Below are 22515 nucleotides of genomic sequence, written 5' to 3'. Positions count from 1 at the left end.
CATTATCTCATTTTATATACAGAACAGACTAGAGATGGGAACACTAAGTGATGTTATCAGTATTTGCAATGTGAAAAGTATTTCAGAAGGACTGGAATGGCACCGTGCTACTCTGTACAAGACTTAACACAAAAGTACAGTACAAATAACATTTGTTTTATATCTATAACAACATTGCTACAGTATAATTGCACATTAATTGACCCCGAGAACAGCTCACAGAATAATCAGTCTTTTTTCTAGAGGAACATTTTGCCTTTCTATTGTATTGAGTATGCAATTCATTGTTTGCTTTTTATTGTAAGCTGTCACCTGGATGTGTGGTTTTGCCTTCATCTAAAAACAGCTTGGCACCAGGCCTGGGTACTTCAAATTCCTGAATCTATTGAGAAGCCATTTTTTTTCCTTTCAAGTTACACAAGCAGTTATTTTTTTGGACTGCTTAAGTCTCTTGGAGATAGTATTTATCTTAACAACTCTACAGTGTACTTGGCTGCATAGGCCATTAATAAAGCTTTGACATTTTCACAGTATATTATGTTTTTTCATTCTGTGAAAAATTTTACACCAAAGGATATACAAATACTTATACAAATCAGTTCTTAGTGTACAAAATCTGATCCCTAGCCAGTTCTTGTTATAGTTTTGAAATGGTTTTAATACATCTATTTTATCGTAACCTTAAATCATGGTGCAACAAAGCGTAGCACTTAATGAAATTATGGAGTATATAATGGGTAGGGGGCAGGGTGTGTAACAAAATCCTGGAAAACATCTTTGCCAACAATATTGAATTTCCCCATGTGAAAGATTATAAAAGAAAATACTTTGTTTATTGACATTCATAGGTTTCTTATTTACTCACATTGGGCCAAAGCGTAACCAAATCACAGCAACACATTTGTCAAGGGGATTTGCAGGCAGACAACTTCAGAACTCTGCCCATTTCTTTAGCCTTCTTTTGCCCCAGCCTCCAGAAGTTCATCTTCTCTAGTCTTCAGCTGCCCACACTTCTCTCTAACATCACAGTTAGAGAAATCTGTCCTCCTCTGTCTATCAGCCTGCTACAACGTTCTACTGCACCGCCCCTTTCTGCAAACCTTTGAACCCTTTAGAGCACAACACTGAGTCTTTTCCCCCTTTTTGGCAGTGTATTGAAAGTTAAGAATATTAGCATGTTTTATTTGTGAGAGCTGCTCTGAAAGAAATGCCTCCGATGTTATTATGTTGCCACATGACATCAGAGGCCAATATTGTTGGTATGGCTGAACCTTCTCATCAACATCCCGTTACATTTTCTTGCCGTGAGACAGACGGCAGCAGAGGAACAGTCTGACAGAGTGGTGTCTGCCATGGAATTGCATATGAAGCAAAAGGGGTGCCAATGAATTCCTCCATGCAGAAAAGACGGCACCTTTCGTAAAGGACCAACAAAAAACACTTTCTGCCTTTCTGACGTATTTTAGTGTATCTCAAACACTTGCAATGCAAGGCCATAATCGTGACAACCAGTTGGAGGCCATTATTTGTGAGGTATGAGATCCCATGCAAACAGGATAGTCTTACCTTGCTCACAACTACTACCTTTCCTGCAATCATTTTTTTTCCTACGAACTTATCTCTGACAAACCTGTTACTGAGAATTCACTTGTTTGTCACCTTGGGATGGTGCACTCACAAACCTAGCAGGCATTAAAAGGATGCCTGAGAGGGGTCCCACATCTTCATCATCATTGCTGTTTATGGGTTCAAGACTATGACCTCTTGACATGTGCATTCATCCCCCCATCCCTTCTTTGGCACCAGTAGGTGGACACTGGAACTCCTCAAAATAGACCAGTGATCTTATATCTGTTTCTCTGCCTCTTGTTCTGTTTCTTTCAGTTTCTCTTGTGAGTGATCTCTTTTCTCTGTCCATCTCTCTGTCTCCTTTGCTCTTTGTCCATCTTTCTCCATTTTCTCCTTCTGTTCTTTTTATCTCATGACGTTAAATAACTGCAACATTTGCTTTCTTAGAAGTCGTAGCTCTTGTAAAGTCATTAAGTCATAAAGCTGTTCAGTAATTGTGAGACTGAATTTGGGTTCTTAAGGTTGTATAGTTTAGCTCCACAGTTTAAGACAGATTTTCAGTGTGCCTTCTTCTCAAGTCATATCACCTAGCTGTACAAGTAGGACAGATTGAACTGTTAGACTGCCAGTATTTCTGCGATAATCATGTGCCAAAACCTGGGGATAACTGTAGTAAATAGTTTCTCATTAAAACTGATGATTGTGTATGGATCTCTGCATGTCATATCTTATGGACAGGACATTACATTTCTGACATTCACTGATGCTGATCAGTTATGGAGACCTAATAGTGGGTGTCTGCACAGTGAGGCAGTGGGTGGTGTGTTTCAGCTGTGGTGACAGCGACATGAAAGACGAGCCACGTTCCAGACAGCTATGCACAGCTGTCACACCACAGAATGAGGAGTGTCTCTATCAGCTCACCCACATGAATTGGCTAAGGGTGGTGACTGCATTGAAAAACAGTGTTTTGTAGTTGATAATCTGCTCTATCAAATAGTGTTACTGTGCTTTTTGTATGTGTTGTAGTTTCCATGGTATTAAATAGAGGCACTACTTTCAGAGAGATCCATATAATATTTTGAAACTCAGAGATAATGTTATATGCTGAAGACAACATGCGTTATATTTTCATTGATTAACAAGGTTAGTACAGTGCAAAATTTCCACTCACCTTTGTCAGGGCCGGGCAGATTAGAATCACTTCGTGGCAAAGCACCATCTCCAATATGATTAAACAACATTCTCTGCAAATCAAGAACAGAATGGTTTATTCATAACTGCAGTCGTGAGTAACCTTTGAAAGAACAAATATATTTTTGCTACTATCCCTACCGCAAGGGACCACTTGGAGATAGAGTAATAAACATCACCTAAGAACATAAATACTTGAATAAAAACACGTACACACAAAAGGTGTATTCTTGTCTGAAAACTGTACACACTGAAATCAGTGGGAGGATTAAAACATATTGAATTATGACAGTTTCCTTTTACCTGAATGATAAAATGAGGTTCATTCCTCAGTCAGGTATTTAACTGAGTTAACCTGACTGAATGCTAAACACATGGAGGAACTGATTTGCTGTTATCTCTGAAAAGTGTTATGTGTTATTTCCAACCCTAACCTTTTTCTACCAATATCAGTCTTGCTTCTCTTCAGGAAAAGATCTAATCAGTATCTTTTTCTTTCTTTTTGGATTGATTTTAAAACATAATCACAGTAAATTTATGAAGTGATTTTATAATTCCACCAATTATTTATTTTGGCAACATTCAAATATTCAGTGGGTCAATGTTTTATCTTGACAACAAGAACAAACAACATATAGTCAATCCCACAAGTAACAGAGATGTATACTCTAAAGGAAACAAGAACAGAGTAATCATTACATTATTATTATTATTATTATTATTATTATTATTATTATTATTATTAAAGAGAAAATGAGGCAATATGTGAAATGCAAATCTGTCAATCTCTATTCTCTTATCTCCTCCCAGTGTTCACAGAGGCTCTGTGCCAAGTCATCAAGTCATGATGCTATAGTTCCACACAATGGCAAATCCTGCTGCAGAGCAATCATCGTGGATCTAACACATTGCAGATCTGTGTTACAGAATGAGGGACAGATACTTAGCCAATCCTACCTGATTTAAAATATCTCAGAAGAGAACGAGTAGCTAGATTTTGAGTAGACTGGGTTTGCTGTGCTCTACTAATCATACTTGGATCAGGCATTATCTGTTTTCCCAGAGCTACCATTAAATTGAAGCTAACTACACATTTACTGATAGAAAATGTCATCATTTATTCCTGCCTGATCTGGATCAAATGTTCACTGCATAGAGAGTCTGTGGTATGTTAGAACTTGATGGGCAAGTGTAGAGAGGTTGCTAAAATCTCTTATGTTGTGAAGGTCAAGAGCAGAAGCTGAAAAAGCAACTGAAACTGGAGAAGCTAAAAGAGGCAAAAAGCTTCATGATTTACAGAGAAATGAGGACATATTGAAACAATGGATTAGAAAACTGTACAGAAGAACAAGAGCAATCACAGGATATTTAATGAAACTCAAAAGAATCAAAAACATGAAAGCCAAAAAGCTCACTAAGAAGAAGTAAAGCACAAAAACTAAAGAACCAGTCAACAACAAGAGACATTTACCCTCAGTGTATGCAAGGAGCTAAAAACACACCATAGAACTGCTCAGCCAGAGATCAAAAAGCAGTCACAAACAGATGATGAACAAACACAGCTGTACATAGATGACCTTGAGCAGCAATTTCAATGAAGGGATCAGTTGAAGTACTGCTGTGGCATGGTTCTATGCAATCCATCAAACTTCCTTAAAAGAGAGAGCTGGATTTGGACTTGAAAAACGTGAATTTGCCTGTGCATCTCATTCTTCCAGGTTTAAATCTGCTGTGAACCTTGCATTCAATAAGCCAAAGACATTCATAAGTGGGTGATCTTTTTCTCATGACTGTAGTGTGAAGCTCTAACCGAGACTGTAAAAGTTAACTTGTGTTAGAATAAAAACAGAGCACGTGACTTAAAACTTGATCATCTAAATTTGGATAAGAGTTCCAGGTATTTCTAGACATATCTCCTTACAATTGCCTTAAGGATTTCTTTTTTCCATCTTCCTCATGAGGCAGAGAATCAGAACTTGCCTTCTGATCACAGTTCATTTTTACTGCTCAGAAAACAGAGCATCAAAGAAAGAAATTACACCTTTTCCCAGAAAGATACATCCTCATTCATGGTTATAAGGGTAAAACCATCAGACCTTCTCATCTTTGAAACATGCTTCACTGTACAAGCAAGATAATTTTCTACTTACCCTCTCTTGGGACACTGAGGGTAGAGACAAATTGGGAGATTTTGCTGCCAGGCGAGTCTCTGAGAGCGTGGAGGCTGGGCATACATGCTCCTCAGCCTCCCTTATCGAATCTCGGGTAGAGTGGGGAACAGAAGCCGCATTCCACTTGGCAAAGCAAGAGTTTGCAGTCTGGGAGCAAAAATGGGATATTTTTTTCTTTGCGGCAAGCTGTAAAAACTGCGTTATTTAAAGAACACTTCCTGATCTTTCCTGTATGTTGGTTTGGCTCCACAACTAGTGAGAAGGTGCCCAGTTGATATACCAGCAAGCAGTTACTGACACCTGTTGTTCAGTCTGGCTCAGCTTTAATAATAATTCTTAAGCCCTCAGAAAACAGCACGAGGACTTCAATAGATAAGAAGAAAAAGTTAAATCAATAGCCAATTCAATAATAGAAGAAGAAAGAGACAAGAATACAATAACTACAGAGAAACCAGAAATCCAATTCTAAAATTCTATCAGACTCAAAACTTCTGGTGGAAATGAGAGCTACTGCTGAAAAGAGGGCCTTTCACAGGATACTTATGTTTTCTTCTTTCTCAGCTTCAGCAAGACGTGCATAGTGTGATACTGTGGACTGAAACAGCATCTATATAAAAGGAAAACACTTTAGGAAAACAGATCCATTCAGAAGAAAAGATGAAATCAGGATTCAAAACTGCCTAGCTTACCAAGCCCGTCTTGCACTTCAGATAACTCAAAAGATTCAAATTTTATACAGACCTATGCACCAGTAATTTTACGATAAGGACTCAACTCATTATTTCCTCTGGAGTAACAAAACATCATTCTTTTCCAAAACTCCACCGAAAACAGGAATTGCCACATGGAGTGGGTTACGATCTCACAGTGGCTAGGATTATCTATTTCAGAACAAACAGAGGGAAGTTCGTAGTTTTCTTCTTCCCGAGATTGAGCAAACACTGCTGTTTCAGACAAACAGGATATGCAGGTCTTTCTCTAATGAGTAAATATCGAACTTAGATCTCAACCTTAAAAAGGAAGAAGAAATGTATCCAAATATAGCATATTCTCTCTTCACATCTCTTTTGTGTGTGTGTGTGTGTGTGTGTGTGTGTGTGTTAAGAAGTTTTCTGTTCATAGAATCAAAAAAGCTGAAAATTAACAGCACTGAGCAGACAGTGAAACTGCTCCAAGTTCAACAAGTGCCTTTATCATCTTCTTAACTAGAGTTAAGAAGTTATCTTCCTACCTGTGAGGCCTCCAAAGAAGTAGGGTAGATGGCACTGCAGGGTCGCTCTCTGGGGGACAGGCAAGAGTTTTCTCGGGAATGCTTATGTTTGTCAGATAACAGAGGAGAGGCTAGAACATAAACGTGTCAAGTGATTCACACACTGAAATTCAGTCATCTCAATTCTATACGACTATATATGACAAAGAAATCCTTAGCCGCTGCTAATGCTCATTCTTAAAATGGGCTAAATTTGATGTCTGGTGATATCATGCAAAAACTTATTTAAGGATTCAGCTGTGAAACAGATCAAGAACCATTTAATTCAGTTTACCCCGGGAGCACTGACCTCTTGCACTGGATGGAGCAGAACTGGTCACATTAGGTGAAGCAGAATGAGTAGAGCTCAAGCTTGAGGTAGACGGACTAGGCTGTGTATGGTAAAGATTGCATTGTTACCACATCATACTAATTAGATTGGAAAGAAACATTTTTAATGCATTTCACCCAAACTTTTTTTTATTGTAAAAGAAAGAACTAATCATTTGTTAGTGATTTTTCAGCAAAACAATGTAAAGAACATTAATGTAACTAAACAAAAGGATTTAGTACAGTATCAAATAGAAATGCAATTAATGTATTAACATAATTACATCACTGTGATTACTGAATAGTCTAGGTAAAGTCAGGTAATTTTGCAGAGTACACTGAATTTGTCAAAAATTCTCACTCAAAGTTTGGAAAGAAACTGCTACATAAAAATTGGTCTTTGTATGTCAGGGAGGCTAACAGCCCATTTAGATATTTGTTTTTAAAATGTACCAGCAGTGACTTTTAGATTTCTGAATGAACTAAAAGAAGTATTAACTTAGTAAATAGCTTCGCAAGAAAATAAAAAAGTAGTTTGAAGAGTGACAGTAATTTGTACCTGCATGTTAAAAACTTCATCAGAGCTTTCTGACTGCCCAGTGATATTGCTGACTTCAGCAGAAGCTTGGGATGACAATGATGAGGATGAATACCGATTGACAGCTGGGTAACTCAAAGGACTATGTTAAAAATAATGAAACACAAAATGATTTACTCTAGTTGCCAATTATAATCTTTCATATGAAAAACAATACATGCCATTAATATCCACACTTTATTCTAACTTTTCTAAAGAGGAAGAAAAGGGAAAAGAGAGACAGAAGCAGATATTCATACCTGAAGATACTTCAGACTGAACTTAAAGCACACACACAATAAAAATATTCTATGGATCATCTTCCGCCAGTAACAAAATCTATCAATTTCCAGTAATTTAACTTGCCTGCGTCGTGGTATTACCCGAGCACCATCTGGACTCATAGAAATGGGTACTGAGTTTCGACACACACGAGGACTTCCATTTGGAAAATGGATAGGGCTAGCTTGTACACAGGCAGAATATTCCTGCAAGTTGGTAAAACAAGATTAATTGAAATTAATGTTTAATTGAGAATATATATATCTGCATTTTATCTTGCTAAGAAGGAATTGAGGGGCCTGGTGGGTGAAAAGCTGTACATGAGCCAGTAGTGTGCTCCTTCAGCTCAAAGGGCTAACAGTATCAAAAGAGGGGTGGCCAGCAGAGCAAACGAGGTGATTGTCTCTGCCCTCATGAAGTCCCAGCTGGAATAATGCATTCAGGTCTGGGGCCTTCAGCACAAGAAAGGCAGAGGTCACGAAGATGATCAGAGGGCTGGAGCACCTCTCCAGAAGAAAGGCTGAGGGAGCTGGGCTTATTCAGCCTAGAGGAAAGAAGACTTCAGGGAGACCTCACTGTGGACTTCCAGTACTTAGAGGGAGCTTAAAAGCACAAAGAAGGCCAACTTTTTACATGGTCTAATAGTAATAGGACAAAGGAGATTTAGGTTAGCTGTTAGGAAGAAATTCTTCAGTCAGAGGGTTTGCAACTGGGTAGTTTTGAAGGTCCCTTCCAATACAAACCAGTCTATTATTTTAGATTAGCCTCATCATTAGGAAAAAAAATATATATAAACTTCTTGCTGAAGATACTTTCCCTGTAGTCAAATATGTATCTGTATCCCTGTAGTCAAATATTTAGCTGTATGCCCCTTCAATGAGGGGGAGTTGGACTATATGACCTTTAATGGCTCTTTCCAATTCTAAGGATTCTAAGATTTTTCTATGCACTGCATGGAAAGTTTGTTAACTTTCCTTATGCTCTGATACAGTAATTCCGTAAGATGCAATGCAGACAAACAACCAAAAGATGTCACTCTATGTTGCTTAAGAAAATTAACCACCTTTACTGTGGCTAGACTGTCTTCTGGTTTATCTGTGCACCTGTTCGTATACCTGTATTCCCAAACTAGACTTCATCACAAAGAACTGATCCACCAGCTTTTTGTGTAAAGGTCGCATGTCCTGGGGCACAAACTTCTCATGCACAGCTAAGCCAAACTCCAGAATTTGGGCCTGTAGGAGAGGCAGAAGGAAAAAGAAGAAAAAAATACATTTTAGATATCTTTTCTGTACACTTCTATCTTTTGAACAACCCCAAAAATATCTTATGAATCCAAACAAACAACTACAACAACAAAAAATAAACACTAGAATGCATATTCACATAATTTGTTTGCACCCCTGAGAGACCTGTAATCAAAGCAGATCTAAAAGTCTAAGACCAAAATCAGTGACACACAAGAGGATTTAGGCTTCTTCTCATTTTACCTGGGCAGCCCTGCCCACAGCAGGGAGTTGGGTGGTTCCACAATTATATGAATTGATAACCTCTGAATCACAAATTAAAAGAGTTAGTGATATTAACCCATCACTTGAAAAACACCGCAATGTAACATTAATATATATTACCTAAATTAAAATGAGAGTAGTGAGCCTGCTGAGCCTGCTCTTGTTCATACTCAGAATATCTGTGCCTTCAGCTGAACTGACCAAAAGATATCACTACACTGACAGAAAAAGGAGTTTCCATCTTGCCAAATTCCAAAACTCTGATTTTTTTAACCCAATCTGACAAGAAAGTTTGAAATTTCAACATGTTGCATAGAGTACAGATAGGTAAAGGGCAATTAAAAGAGCTGAAATGGTATGGTAAATTGATCAAAATAATGTTTCAGCATTTCCAGCCTTCTTATGCACAATTACCCTCTTGGATAGTCTGCCAGTATTCTGCATACTTAGACTGAATTCCAATGGTTAGGTCTCTGCACCCTGACATTTTCTGAGGGCTATGGAAGATGGAAACATTCTCCTTTCATTTCTCCCAGTGAAAAGTCCTAAATCTTTTTCTTCAGTTTCTAACTTGCATATATTTGGTTTATTCATCTTCTCTTAAAAAGAGACTACTTTACGTTTAATCATTTGGCTTCTTGCATAAGTAAATCAATACCTGGAGATAATTTTATAATCATCTTGCTTTGCTGAAACAAACATAAACAAAGATTAAAATAAATAATAATTAAGAAACACAGCAACTGTTTTTTAACATAATCCAATTGTAGAACTTGTGACTTCTATCAACTCATACACGGTTCATTTATTTTTAATTTAAAAAATTTTGGTAGCAATTTATACATGAATATTCATGATATCAGGGCTACAAGAGATAGGAAAATGAAGAAATAACAGAATAATTACTTAGTGCATAAAAACTCAATTCTGTGATTATATCACCTGGTGTTTATTTTAGTGCCTAACCAGACAGGCAATTGTTATTACTGTTATTAGATATCTTCCACTGTGTGCGTGTGTGTCCTCATATACTAAACACAACAGTAAAAATGATGTTTGTTCTGTCCCAGTGGTAAAATGCAATGTACAAATGTTTGTTTAAGTCAAACCATTTGCTGAGAGTACTGTTTATTCTGTAGTAGTACTAAAATACGTTGTGCAAATATTTGTACATGAGCAGCACTGTACAAAAATGTGCCTCTTGGTCAACTCCTAATTTATAATAGTCTGAAGTGCTTAAGAGGGATAGAACGAACTAGGGAGAATATACTAACACGATCTGGAAACCTGCTTATATACAAAGCTGCTGTCTATTTGCAAACTAATTCAGAAAGTACTGAAGACCACTAAGCAGTTGGTAACCTGTGCAACCTGATGTAGCAAGCTTATTTTGGCAGGGGGGTTGGACTCCATGGAGGTCTTTTCCAACCCCTACAGTTCTGTGATTCTGTAACCTCTGAAATTTTGTACTTTATTTTGGTGACCAAGCCAGGATTTTTCCCCACTTTACCTGCTCAAGCATCAGCTCCCTCAAGCGTGTAATCTTCTCTCCATCTTCTGGATGGTTCAAAACATATTCTTTGATAAAGAATGCCTAAGGGAAAACAACAACAAAAAATCACAAAATAATAAAGCAAGTAGAAACAAATTTTGTTTCTTGTTTTTTGGTTTTTGTTTTTGATTGTTTGTTGTTTTTGTTTTGTTTTTTTTTTACCAACAGTTTCTTCATGGTATTTTTGAAACAAAAACTCTTTTTGCAATGCTAAAGAAGTAATTATTCATTTCGGCATTAGTGGAGGGTATGGATACATAAAATGGAGCCATTTTTGAAGTGGAATTCAACCAGTTGCTCAATATCCTGGACAGATCCTGATTTGAATCTGGAAACTGGCAAATCACAGATGAAATGAAACAAAGGTCACCTGAACTAAATACCTCTTTCCCACTGATTGTGAACTAGGAGTTTCAAATCATTGCAGTTAGACCAGAAGCCTTCTCATACTAGGAGGTTTGCTATCGCTTAAATACAAACATACCATAAAAAGAGCATGGAATTGTAAGCTACCATATGTATCAAAACCATGCCAGTACTGCAAGAGCGTTTCTCATAGTATCTTATACACACTTATAATTAATATTTGAAAGAACTCATAATGACATTGATTTCAGAAAGCCACACTTCTTCACTTCAGGGGCATCTGACAAACAATACATGGGTGTGTTCATGAGCTTACATGACTTTCCATCCCACTTCCAGTGCTTTAATTATACCAGTCATAATATCCTGAAGTCATTTTATCAATTAGCCATGGTCTGGACATACCACTCACCTTTTTGTTCATACTTGTATCATACTTAGCACAGCACCTATCTTATCCCACAAGGGGACTACACTGAATTTACAACTCTGCTTAGCATTATTCTATAAAGAAAATAACCAGCAGCTCATTGGAGAGATTTACAGACCTTCTCACAAGTGCATTTGTCACAAAAGATCTCCATTCACATGCACAGTCTTCTCTCCACAGAGCTGACAGGATAACAGTGGCTGCTTTGTGCTGTGTTCCCCATTTGACTTAGTGATTCACTCACACAGCCCTTACAAGGCCCTCCAACCAACTTCAGCTATTAAAATTTTTGCTGTGCATAATGATTTGTAAATATAGGCAACAGTGGAGCTGGAGATTAATATACCCCTTTCTCTGACAGTTCCAAAATTTCATGCTGTGGCAACTCATGAGACCTGTCTAGAAAATGCTTATGAGTATCTATTTTACATGGCTCTCTCACTGCAGATAAGCCAGTATGAAGTCTTATAGGTTTAAACTGCAAAAAGGAGCCCTCTGATACTGCTTGCTAAATTCTCAAATCCCAGACTTCTGACAGCTGCTTTTTTTCTCCCTCATCTAAAAATCTTGATGTGTTTTCAATACTGAGCAGGTGGTGTCCCAGTAGTTTTGGGCTGAGATTTATACAGAACTGCAAGAACTGTAGTATGAGTCAGAGATGTAATAATTTAACTTTAAGCAAAATTCCCAGTATTTTGAGAGGAAAAAAATAATCAGAACTCAACTAAATCCAGTAAGTCGTGGAGTCCACGGTTTCCAATAATTAAAAATGAAAGTGCTTCTACTTAGTTCTTAGCACATGCAAAGGAATTAAAAGAAAAATATGTTATAACATAAAGTGCAACGTGGGAGGTGTTAGTTAATGGGCACAAAACACACTCCATGCTTTTTAGCATACAGCATACAGAAAGACACTGCATAAGAGCTATCACTTCTCTAGGTTTTCCTGGGATGTGTTTCTGTACTAAAACCAGTGAATGAAAGGGTAGCTCTGTCAGACGTAATATCAGCCAAATTACTGCATAACTGGATAGTTACAGACGACCCCTTTTTATCCTATCAGGAGAAAAGATGGGGAAGAAAAAAAAAAAAAAAAGCAGAATCAAGATGGCAGCCATGGACCAAAAGGGATTATTTGCTGGATCTTTTTCTTTTTAAATCTGGGAAAGTTGCCAAAAGGGAAATAAAGCATCTGTAAAGTCATGGTCATACTTACCTCAAGACCACATGCTTGGTGAAATATACATGTTGTGATGTACTATCACAGATATACAGCCAAAGAAAGGGGAGGTGGGTACAGAACAAAAAGGAATAGAAAGCTACAGATGAAGCCTATCCAGGAGACCAAGAATTGCAGCTAAGAAGAGTAAAAAGAGTGGAATGAGCTAGAACCTTCCATATGCTGATGAATAGTGGAGAACTACACAGAGACACTTGACCAGTTCAGATGAAACTCATCTACACTGCTAATTCCAACCAGACATAGCTCTCACTTGTCTGTATTGCTCCAGCAACTCCATTTGTGGTGCTTTGTTTTGCTAAATAAGCTTTGTTGTCCTTTTTCTTTAAAGGCAGCTGGGAGACACCAAACATCGTATGGCTTTACCTTACCCCACAGCTGCCGTATTAATGACAGTTTCTGATAGTATAGCAGAATCAAATGTCTTGCAGTTTAACTTAAATGCAACTTTATCAAATTTACTTCTGTTTAATGAACAACAAATTTTACAGCCTTTAAGACAAGCAGGTGGTTATTCAACATGAAATTTTCAGTGGAAAAGGCACCAGTAGCTAACTCAAATATTTCAAAAGACTACTGTGAAAAACTGGGAGATCAAACTAGGCTGAGAAAAATAGCCCTCCTGTCTTTTTATTGCTGTTTCAAAATCTGACACTGCTTTGTGAAAATATCCCAAACATTTAAGCTTTTCTTAAGATGATTCAGAGATTATGATAACCAGGCACAGCTTCTGGGGACAAATCTAGCACTGAGATAGAAGTTCGGGTATTTTACATGTATCACATTTACAGCTCAGTAGATTTTTCCAGAAAACAGTTCTCCTTTAAAATACAGAGAGGCAGAAGAATAAGGATATATAAAAATGACTCCATGAGATAAATATATTTGTTGTTATGAACTATTTGTCTTAAATCAGAACATCATCTCACAGCCAGAAGTATCTCCTTAGTTGGGATGGGCTGTACATATTACAGCAATATAGTTAGAACTGACTACTTCTAAAGAAAGGTCATGGTAAAGAAAAGCACTAACTGCTAAAGAATAAAAGGTGAATGTGAATGTTCTCATCACTGGAGTGTGTTTATGAGATTATCTGCAACAGAACAGTTGTTCCCATACAGCTATACATATTTAACATCAGCTCACATCTGCAAAATAACTGTAATTAAACGTATAACTTAAAATAGTTTCTATCCTCAATTCATATGGAATTTATCAGTCTAGAGAAATAATTAGAAACAAACAGTCTTGTAACAGATTTTTAATAAACACAAAATATATTGCTCACCTCTTGGTACCTAGTAACACCACCGTTAACTGCTGCATCAATGACCCCATTTAGACACATTGTGAGAGGGTTAATGTTTTGCATCTGTCGAGTTTGACACTGACTGATCAGTGTTCTCAGTTGCTGGTTCTTATTTTCTAAGACTTCAATGGCATTCTCAAGGGGACTCATTTCCACCTGGAAGGGGAGTGGGGAAAATCAGTTAAAAGATGAACGATATTAAAGGTAATATTTTGTTGAATTTGAAACCTGAAAACACTATTCTATGTTGTGGTGTAATGGGACAGAAAGATTTGTTTTTCAACTGTAAAATATCTGAACAGAGACATCACATAATCAAGGGCCAAAGCAAATAACCCTCTCTAGAAGGTTAATTATCTGACCATGGGAGATTGCTCAGCACCTGCTATAAAACACATACTTCAGCATGTGGTTTAACTTGGGATTTGGGAGCTTTTGTGAACTGTCCTTGGTAACTCTACCTAATTAAAGGGGAGGTCAGAGAGTGCTTCAATGCACTTACAGACATGGAGAAAAGCTTAAGTATGGGTGAGCTAGTTCCCATACCCAACTTATAATACAGTCAATAGCTAGATGATATGGAGAAGCTGGAATGTAAGCTTAGATGGCAATCAAGTTACAGTCAAGGGCAATCACTGAACAGGATGTGCCTGTCTTCCAGAGTGTGAGGAAGCTTTACTCACTGTTGGCATGAACTGCAGGAAAAGCAAAAAGCAGAGATGGGAAGAGAGCCCATCTGTAAGTTGGCATAACTTACCAAAACATTAAAGCACAAATCTGAGTCATGGTCCAGTACATGCCCAGAAAAAAAAAATTTGAAAGCTAGCTGTAGGAAATGGTGTCTATAATGGTAACACAGTAACTGAGGTGGTTCTTCTATACTCCAATTTCCAGGTCATCATTAGTTTGGGGTCATATTAACATAGTAAGGTCTTTGTGGAAGTCAACTAACAAAATTCGGTGATGCACACAGGTTTGTGTTTGTTTTGTTTTTTTTTTTCATTTTTTACTAAACTACTTTTTTGGTTTTCTGAAAAACAGTTAAGTTTTACAATGATAATCCTATAATTAATGGGATTATTGTTAAGATTAGCTTCAATAGGAAGGGAGAAAATTATAGATGTTATGTTCTCTGGCTCAACAACTGACCGATTATTTAGAGATCTTTATTCTATGAGCACTCCTTAAAATACATTCGGAAAGTATTTAAGGATTTTCTAAGAAATAAAACAAGGAATGAGAAGAAATTACAATGTGTCAGTAAAAGACTGCTATATTAGACCCTATTCCTACAAGATCTGCGTAGGCATTCTGCCGTTCCCATGCTGAGAACTGATAACTTCAACAGAGCTCTAGGTAGAAACAGAGATATACCCACATGGCATTTATTGTAGTACAGAGAATGGAGAATACTTTCAATTCAGGAATGCTGAAAGTCACGTTAAACTACAGATATTCTAAGTATTAAATTTTATGCTGAAAGAAGTAATTTGTTCACAATAACTATTGCCTTTTACTGGGTTCAGACTGCCCATTATTGTTCTCAGCTTCTTTTATCCTTGCCTCTTTGAATGAACCATAAATCTGGTTTCTTCATAATACTTTATAGGATAAGAGAAAATGAACAACTCAAAAACACAAAATACTTCGTGAATAATTTTGTTGTAGTCAGCTTCAAAACTTGCACAAATAAATTACATCTGGGCAGTTAATCTTAAGGCTGTTTTCCAATAAGCTATGGATGCAGGAGTAAGCAACACAATACACGTTGCAATCAGTCTCATACTTACTACTTCACGTTTTTCCACTTCAAACCAACGAGAGATTCCAGGTAAACTCTGCACCAAGATCAGTGTAGTTCTCTCCACCCATAGGCTCTACAATATACAATATAAATTTATTTCCCTAATTTACCTCTAGAATTTTCTTGGTTATTCACAGTTATCTGTGAATAACATAAAAACAAGTATTAATATCCAATAATCTATTGATATGTCCATCCCAGAAGCCCACAACTTTAATATTTCTCAGTACTTTTTATGATTCCTGACTAAACAGTAATTTCTGCTGCTTCTCTACTCTTATATGCATGATGTTATTCTGTATTATATGTTGTCCTCTCATCTCCAAAAGTCACTCATGACTAAATTAGCATTTTGATATTTCCTTTCTTAGATAGTAACTGAGAAAAGAGTGTGTTCAGAGCAGACCAACTCAGAGCTCTCCTCTGTGATGTCCTATTTTCGGATTCTAAAATGCGGGGGTGATGAGATAGTCCAATGTAATAATACTATATACTTAGTTCAAGAGTCTTATAAAATGACAGTCAAGTAAATGGTTAACACATAGTACAGATCTTACACAAAATACATACAAGCTATACAATTAAACTAAAGCTCTAATCTTTAAAGGACAACGGATTTACTTTAGCTATTTTTTACCCTTAGTAACCTGTAAACTAAGTACCCTTAGTACCCTGGTTCTTCTCTCCAACTATGTAAGGACATTGTTATAGGTCAGAATACTAGAATGTGCTCTAGGTCAGGATGTGAGCATTTATAGTAGATCAAAATTAAAATTTCACCAGAAAAAAATGTAAGTTGAATTTCCAGTCTGATATTTTTATCGTTTACATGTTAGGGAATAGACTTTTGCTCTTCTCTGAGACAAGCTGTAAGTTCAGAAGTAGTTTTCAGCTTTTATATCACAGGGTTGGAACATTATGCTGTATTTTAGTCAAAACTTTCTTTCCCCTGCTCTCAGTAGAGGAAATTTTTGGTCATCCTGTCCATACCACAGAAGAGTAACTCAGCAATGTTTACCCGTCTGCCTCATAAGCTTCTCTGGAGGAGGCTGCTCTGCTTTCTGCAGTTCTGCCTTCAATGTATCATCAAAGTAAAAAATGAACAGGTACTTTTTGCTCCCCTGTCGTCACATACAAAAAGACCTTTCAGCTCGTATATAACTATTACAGGAATTTTAACTAAAATGAAGAGTAAAAGAGTCAAATTTGACCTACTGTTTCCTTTAGAGAATTTGTCTGAACACAACTCAGTTCAATAACACAGCTGTAATTGATGTTTCAAATAAATCCTTAGGTCTAGTAGTTTGGGAAAGTGCATGGTACTCTACCTTAAACTCATTCTCCTTGTCCTTGGTACCTTTGTGAAATGGCCTGTCATATCGGAATCGCCAGATGTGGTTTACTTTGTAAAAACTCTTGATGTTATCTGGAATGCCATCTCTCTGCAGGACTTCTTGATTTTCTGGGATTGGTGTCACAGCATAGATCTGCAAGTCTGTATGTAAAGAGTTAAGGCGTCTCCCCATCACTGAAATTAGCAAGCACATTGCCTCCTGAGATATGACAGAATAAAATTTATTTTCAAAGTTTGTATCATTAAATGCTCCTAGAATATTAATGGCTTCGGAAAGGAACCTCAGACATTTTTGATGGTTTGGGATTTCTTTGTATTATTTTGTTCTAATCTCTTATATAAGGAAGAAAAAAAGAGAAATAGAGCTACTTACATGGAATAGTACATGGAATAAAATGATTCAATTAAATATATTCTTATATACTGGATGTCACACCATGCCAGTATTATATTTTATTGTAAGAACTTGAGTTATTGTAGCTTGAACTGACATAACATTATCAAAGCCATGAGAGTTCCATAAGAACTTCTGGTTGAAGTAAGAATCTTAATAATCAAGGAATTTTTAAATGAAACCAACAATTATGTGAAAATAAGTCTGAACAAAACAGAGTGAGTGGGATAAATTGCAGGGGATTTCTTACCATTAATTTAAGGGGGAGCTGATAGTCCTTGAAATTGGCTATAGGGGTACCTACATTTTTAAAACCACAAAAGATAATTAAGTAGTATGGGTTTGTGATTAGGTGGATACACTGTGCTTCTGCCTGAAAGATAGTCTCATCTGGTTGATTTGCATGTTGCATAGCAATGGCATGTGGGAACTCATTCAACATTCGCTGCTGGAAGGCCTCCAGTCTTTCATAGTCATGTCCTCGGCAAACGAATTCCTTATTCTGAGAAAAATATGAGAATTAACAAGAGCACATTATGCAAAAATGAATGGGTACCATTAGGTAGATCTAAGCACACAGTCTTAAATACACTCTAAGGGCAATTCTTACATCATTTTATCATCCAGAAGGAATAAAGAATCAAGAGGCCGGGAGGAAAATAAGAAATCTAGAAGAAGGAAAACTTACTGTATAAAGGATGTTTTATTCACAAGTCTGGTAAAATGAATAATAAAAATCTTAAGGGAAAAAGTGTGTAGTTAACCTGAAATAGCAGACTGCTTAAAATATGTAATTCAAACAATATGTAATTCAACAAACAGCTAAAACTATGAAATCAACTGACAGTCCATAAGGAACAAGAAAACTCTACTTCTTTCAACCTGGATGCTCACAATGAAGTTGCACCATTATTTTCCTGAAATATGAACATAGATACAACACATGTTAAACATCAAACACGAGCTTTCTGGATGTGAAGTACCCACTGGAAGTAGTTCTTAATCTAAACTGCATCTTAACCATTTTTCTAAAAATATTACTAAATAAACTTCATTTTTGTATCTATGTTAGAAAACTCTGAAGTCATTACTAATGTGTTCTTGAAGCAGATTTAGATAGAAACTGTAGTCTTCCTTATGGCATCTTGACAGGAAGCTATAAAGTCTGAGATCCTGGACTTCCATGGAAACTGCTATAAGAAACCAACTACAATACTGCTAATGTGCAACTAGCAGTTAAAATTTGAAAGCTTTCCTGTGAAGTTTTATTCTTTATTCCTTCCATGGCAAATATATCAGACTGTTTAAAAAAGTAACAAATTGCTTTCCCCCCAGAAAATTAAATCTAATGTAGTTAAGTTTTGAGGTGTTCCTTGTTGGTGGAAGAAGCATAAATCTGTTGATTAGTAGTGTTGTTTATGTTTAAGTTGGGAAATGTATCAATACTTACTCTGCAGATACATAAGTAGTGAAAGACTTACAGATCTGAAAATAAAGCACTCCTTACAGACTTTTTCCAGTACTTGTACTGTATTGGTTGAAGCAGTTTTTAGGAACATAAGGTATTATAACCTTTCTAGTAAACAATTTCAAATTGCTTTCTCCTGAAGATATACACAGACAACAACAAAACCTATGTGCCCACAAGACTTGTTTTGTGTAAGGATTTAAATGGAGACTTTCATTCTATATTTAAGATATGGAATTTGCAACTTTCCCAGACACAAAGAAAAATTTGGCTTTTTAGGCCTCCCCCACACAGAGGTGGTTCCATCATCGCTTATTGGCATTACTACAGGAAGGGGATCTTGGATTATGACTGTGGCAGCTCCACAAATAAGATAGATTCTGTTCTCTTCTCAAGGCGACAGTCAATGCAGTTAAACAACTGCAGACTGTGGAAGAGGGGAACAGAATAAAAAAAATAAAATTTTCAAGGGCACTTTGGTAGCTTCAGAATCTAAGATTAATGTTCAAGAGTAACTTTATATATCTTGCCAGCTTTAGTATGCTCATAAACAATGGAAGTCAGCATGCTGAATTTCCAACTCACTTTAAAAAAAAAAGTGAGATTGAGAATATAATTCCTTAAACATTTGTGTGGGAACTGTTGAATCATGGCCTGAACCTCTGATTGATCACCTGAGGTGAGCACTGAGTCAGCTGTAGGAGCACAGCTGAAGGCAATTCATCTGTGTGGTCAGAAGGGGTGGAGCCTGGCTCCACCTCTCCTAGACTCCCATTTAAGGGCTGACTGCCACTGAGGAATGATCTCTTTGGGGAGATTGCTCCTTGTGTATTTACAACACTAGTGAGCGCTTTCATTTATCTCTAACTGTTTTTTCCAACTTGATACTCTTACAGCCTAACTTCTCTGTATTCTATATAACATCTATATACTCATTGATCGTAGAAATGTTGAATTACTGATTATCCAACTGCAGAATGTCACTTCTTTTGATGCCTGCCTTCTGAGCAGACACCAGCAGGAACAGAAGAATGGGAACAGGCTACTATGAAAAGAAGATGGTGATTTGTGGAATAGTTCAGGCACATGGTTTCCAACACAAACTAGAACCTTAAGCCTGTGTGGGATTCTAGAAGTCTATTGTTTGTCCTTCTGTTAGACAGAACCTTTTCTTGCCCGTGATAACATGAGGATATCACATTCACCACTGAGAATGCCCTGCTTCTCATAGAAGAACTTATACATAGTGTGATCAAATTTTCAGGTATAGAAAGTAATAAAGAAAAACAACACTGAGTGTGCCCCCAGTGGCGCAGTGGTTTAAGCTGCTGCCTGCGGCACTGGAGGGCCCGGGTTCGAATCCCCCCTGTGGTGCAGGGGTAGAAGTGCCGCTTCGCTACACAGAGGGCTGGAAACCCGGGAGTTGGACTCGATGATCTCTAAGGTCCCTTCCAACTCGCACGATACTATGATACTATGATACTATGAACACGACTCCCAGAATTTCTCAAATTGGTTCATTTCCAATTCACTTACTCTTAAGAAGAATGGAAACTTCTTCCCATAAAATCCAACTCTGAAAAATTCTGGCTCCAAACGCTGTTGATCCATAATTTTATCATACAAAGATGCTTCCATCATCTGGTTGAGATTGAAAAGAAACACAGTTAGTGTTCTCTGAAAATGTATTTTTACCTTAAGCTGTCACAAAACACAAGGTGTTTAGATGTACTGCTCTGGAGAACTGCAATTATACTGCAATTGCAGTACATCTCTGAGTAAAAGTAAGGAGCCATATTCAAAACAGTCATGTTCAAATCATACCAGTTCCCAATGATTTCAGCGTCTAACGTGAGTTTCTTGAAAAGCTTCATGATAGTAATTATATCATTAATATCAACACTTATTTTACTCAAAATATAAACATTAAGTCATCTTTATGTCAAAGTCTTTTTTTCTAATTATGAGATTTCACCAAAAAATTCCCTGTTCGTACTTTTTTTTTAATGCTGTGGGGAAAAAAAAAAAAAAAAAGCATTAACCCCATTTTAGCTAATGTAAACATTTATTTAATGTGTAATATCAGTAACTGCTGAGTTTATACTGCTACAAGAAATCCCCTAGCTCCTTTTTAGATTAAAACATAGGTGGCACATATATAGTAGAAAGACACTGACTAATGCAAGCACAGAACACATTAAGTACAATTAATTAAATATGTTAAATATGTATAAACAAATTATTTTGTTAATATGATGACAGTCATTTTTTGTTCTTGCCTACAGCATTCTGCTATTATCTAAATGTATATATTAGTCTATAATAATCTATTACTTAGTAAGCAGATCATAGTGTTATAGTCATTGCATTATGACTGTGCCATGAATGACTCATTTTGTCTATATGAATTAAGCAGATCATATTTTTATGCAATACATTGATTAGCAAAGTTGTACGTTATTTGTTGCAAGCTGTTTGTTTCCAACTACAACTGCAAAGTCATGCTGCTGCTCCTAACAAAGGCCTGCTTAGAGCACATTCCATGGACAAACAATAGGGAATCAACAAAACTGCACTGATAGATACAGTATTTTTGCATGAGCGTGCACACAAAGGGAGTGTTTTACAGGTACAAACACTGCAAGACCACTTCTTACACTTTAGCTTACACTTCTTTTTATAATCTGTTAGAGAAAACAAGTACAAGCTTAAAAAAAAAAAAAAAAAGAAGAAGTGTTTTCAAATGGAACTGAAGGACTCCTCAGTGGCAAACTTAGGTTTCCAGGTAACATTTTATATTCCAAATGAAAAAAGCTCTTTGATCCATGATTGATGAAAAGAACTTAGGTACGTTACCCTCATCTTGCTAAGATTTCTGTAGTCATAGTAGCTCTCATATTGTTCAGCAATTTTCCTGCATAAAATAATGCCATTTTCCCAACACTGCAAGCAAGTACAAGATGTTTAGTAATTTCACAACAACTGACAATTTGTGACTTATTAGTGAAGTTTGTTCTTTCTACGCCAGGTCATACTTCCAGTATGGAAGTGAAATTAACTGAACATATTGTTCATTAGACATACAGATAAATGTTAAGTAATACTGATGAATTATTTGATAGACTGATTCAAACGGGTAGGATTTTCACATTTTAAAAACCTGTTCCTCTTAACATACCCTGCTTAATTTTTGTTGTTTGGAATATTTTATTGCATAATATGATTTAAACTATAAACTGATCAGAGAATTTTCTGGAAAGAAAAAAAAAGATCATCAACATTAATTTAAAAACATTTCCAAGGCTTACCTGAACATTATACTATCTATGCAAAATTGCAGTGAATTGCTTGTTCATCCCTGGGATAAATAATTACACAAAGGGTATATGAAATTTTAAACGACAGGATAATTGCTCTTGCATAATTCAGAATAAGCATTCTCAATGATGAAAATGAATTGTGACCTCCCAAAAAAACTTCTCCTTTTAGAGATTCTGCAGTTGCTACTCAAAATGACACATCACAATTTAGGAGATGCAAACATAGATCTTATAGATTCCAGATGTTTCGAATGTTATTCCTCACTTGGTCACTCAGTGAATTGCATAAGGTTTTTTTGCTGTACAGCTCATTTTCACCACCTTTAAAATGGGGAGAAATTATACTACCTTTTAAAAAGTCCTTCGACACTTGCAAAGAGAATTGCTACACAAGT

The 22515-nt window shown here is 36.6% G+C and overlaps 1 protein-coding gene across 4 annotated transcripts in view; it reads right to left on the bottom strand.

The window, feature by feature from the left end:
* DOCK4 (dedicator of cytokinesis 4) overlaps nucleotides 1-22515 on the bottom strand; it is a 236175-nt gene that overhangs the window by 7545 nt on the left and 206115 nt on the right. For all 4 annotated transcript variants that reach the window (XM_072351725.1, XM_072351994.1, XM_072351814.1 and 1 more), the window contains 14 exons: nucleotides 21657-21743; nucleotides 20337-20441; nucleotides 17693-17834; nucleotides 16913-17079; nucleotides 15571-15657; nucleotides 13760-13936; nucleotides 10394-10477; nucleotides 8488-8607; nucleotides 7457-7578; nucleotides 7073-7193; nucleotides 6494-6575; nucleotides 6166-6275; nucleotides 4914-5081; nucleotides 2744-2816 (listed from right to left, as the gene is read on the bottom strand). In XM_072351725.1, coding sequence (XP_072207826.1) covers nucleotides 2744-2816; nucleotides 4914-5081; nucleotides 6166-6275; nucleotides 6494-6575; nucleotides 7073-7193; nucleotides 7457-7578; nucleotides 8488-8607; nucleotides 10394-10477; nucleotides 13760-13936; nucleotides 15571-15657; nucleotides 16913-17079; nucleotides 17693-17834; nucleotides 20337-20441; nucleotides 21657-21743 — 1645 coding nt within the window. The remainder of the gene's footprint in view (nucleotides 1-2743; nucleotides 2817-4913; nucleotides 5082-6165; nucleotides 6276-6493; nucleotides 6576-7072; nucleotides 7194-7456; nucleotides 7579-8487; nucleotides 8608-10393; nucleotides 10478-13759; nucleotides 13937-15570; nucleotides 15658-16912; nucleotides 17080-17692; nucleotides 17835-20336; nucleotides 20442-21656; nucleotides 21744-22515) is intronic.

Source organism: Excalfactoria chinensis, chromosome 1, assembly GCF_039878825.1.
Source record: "Excalfactoria chinensis isolate bCotChi1 chromosome 1, bCotChi1.hap2, whole genome shotgun sequence".
Taxonomy (NCBI): Eukaryota; Metazoa; Chordata; class Aves; order Galliformes; family Phasianidae; genus Excalfactoria; species Excalfactoria chinensis.
The sequence above is the reverse complement of the archived record's forward strand: the minus strand, read 5'-3'. Positions and strand labels throughout refer to the sequence as shown.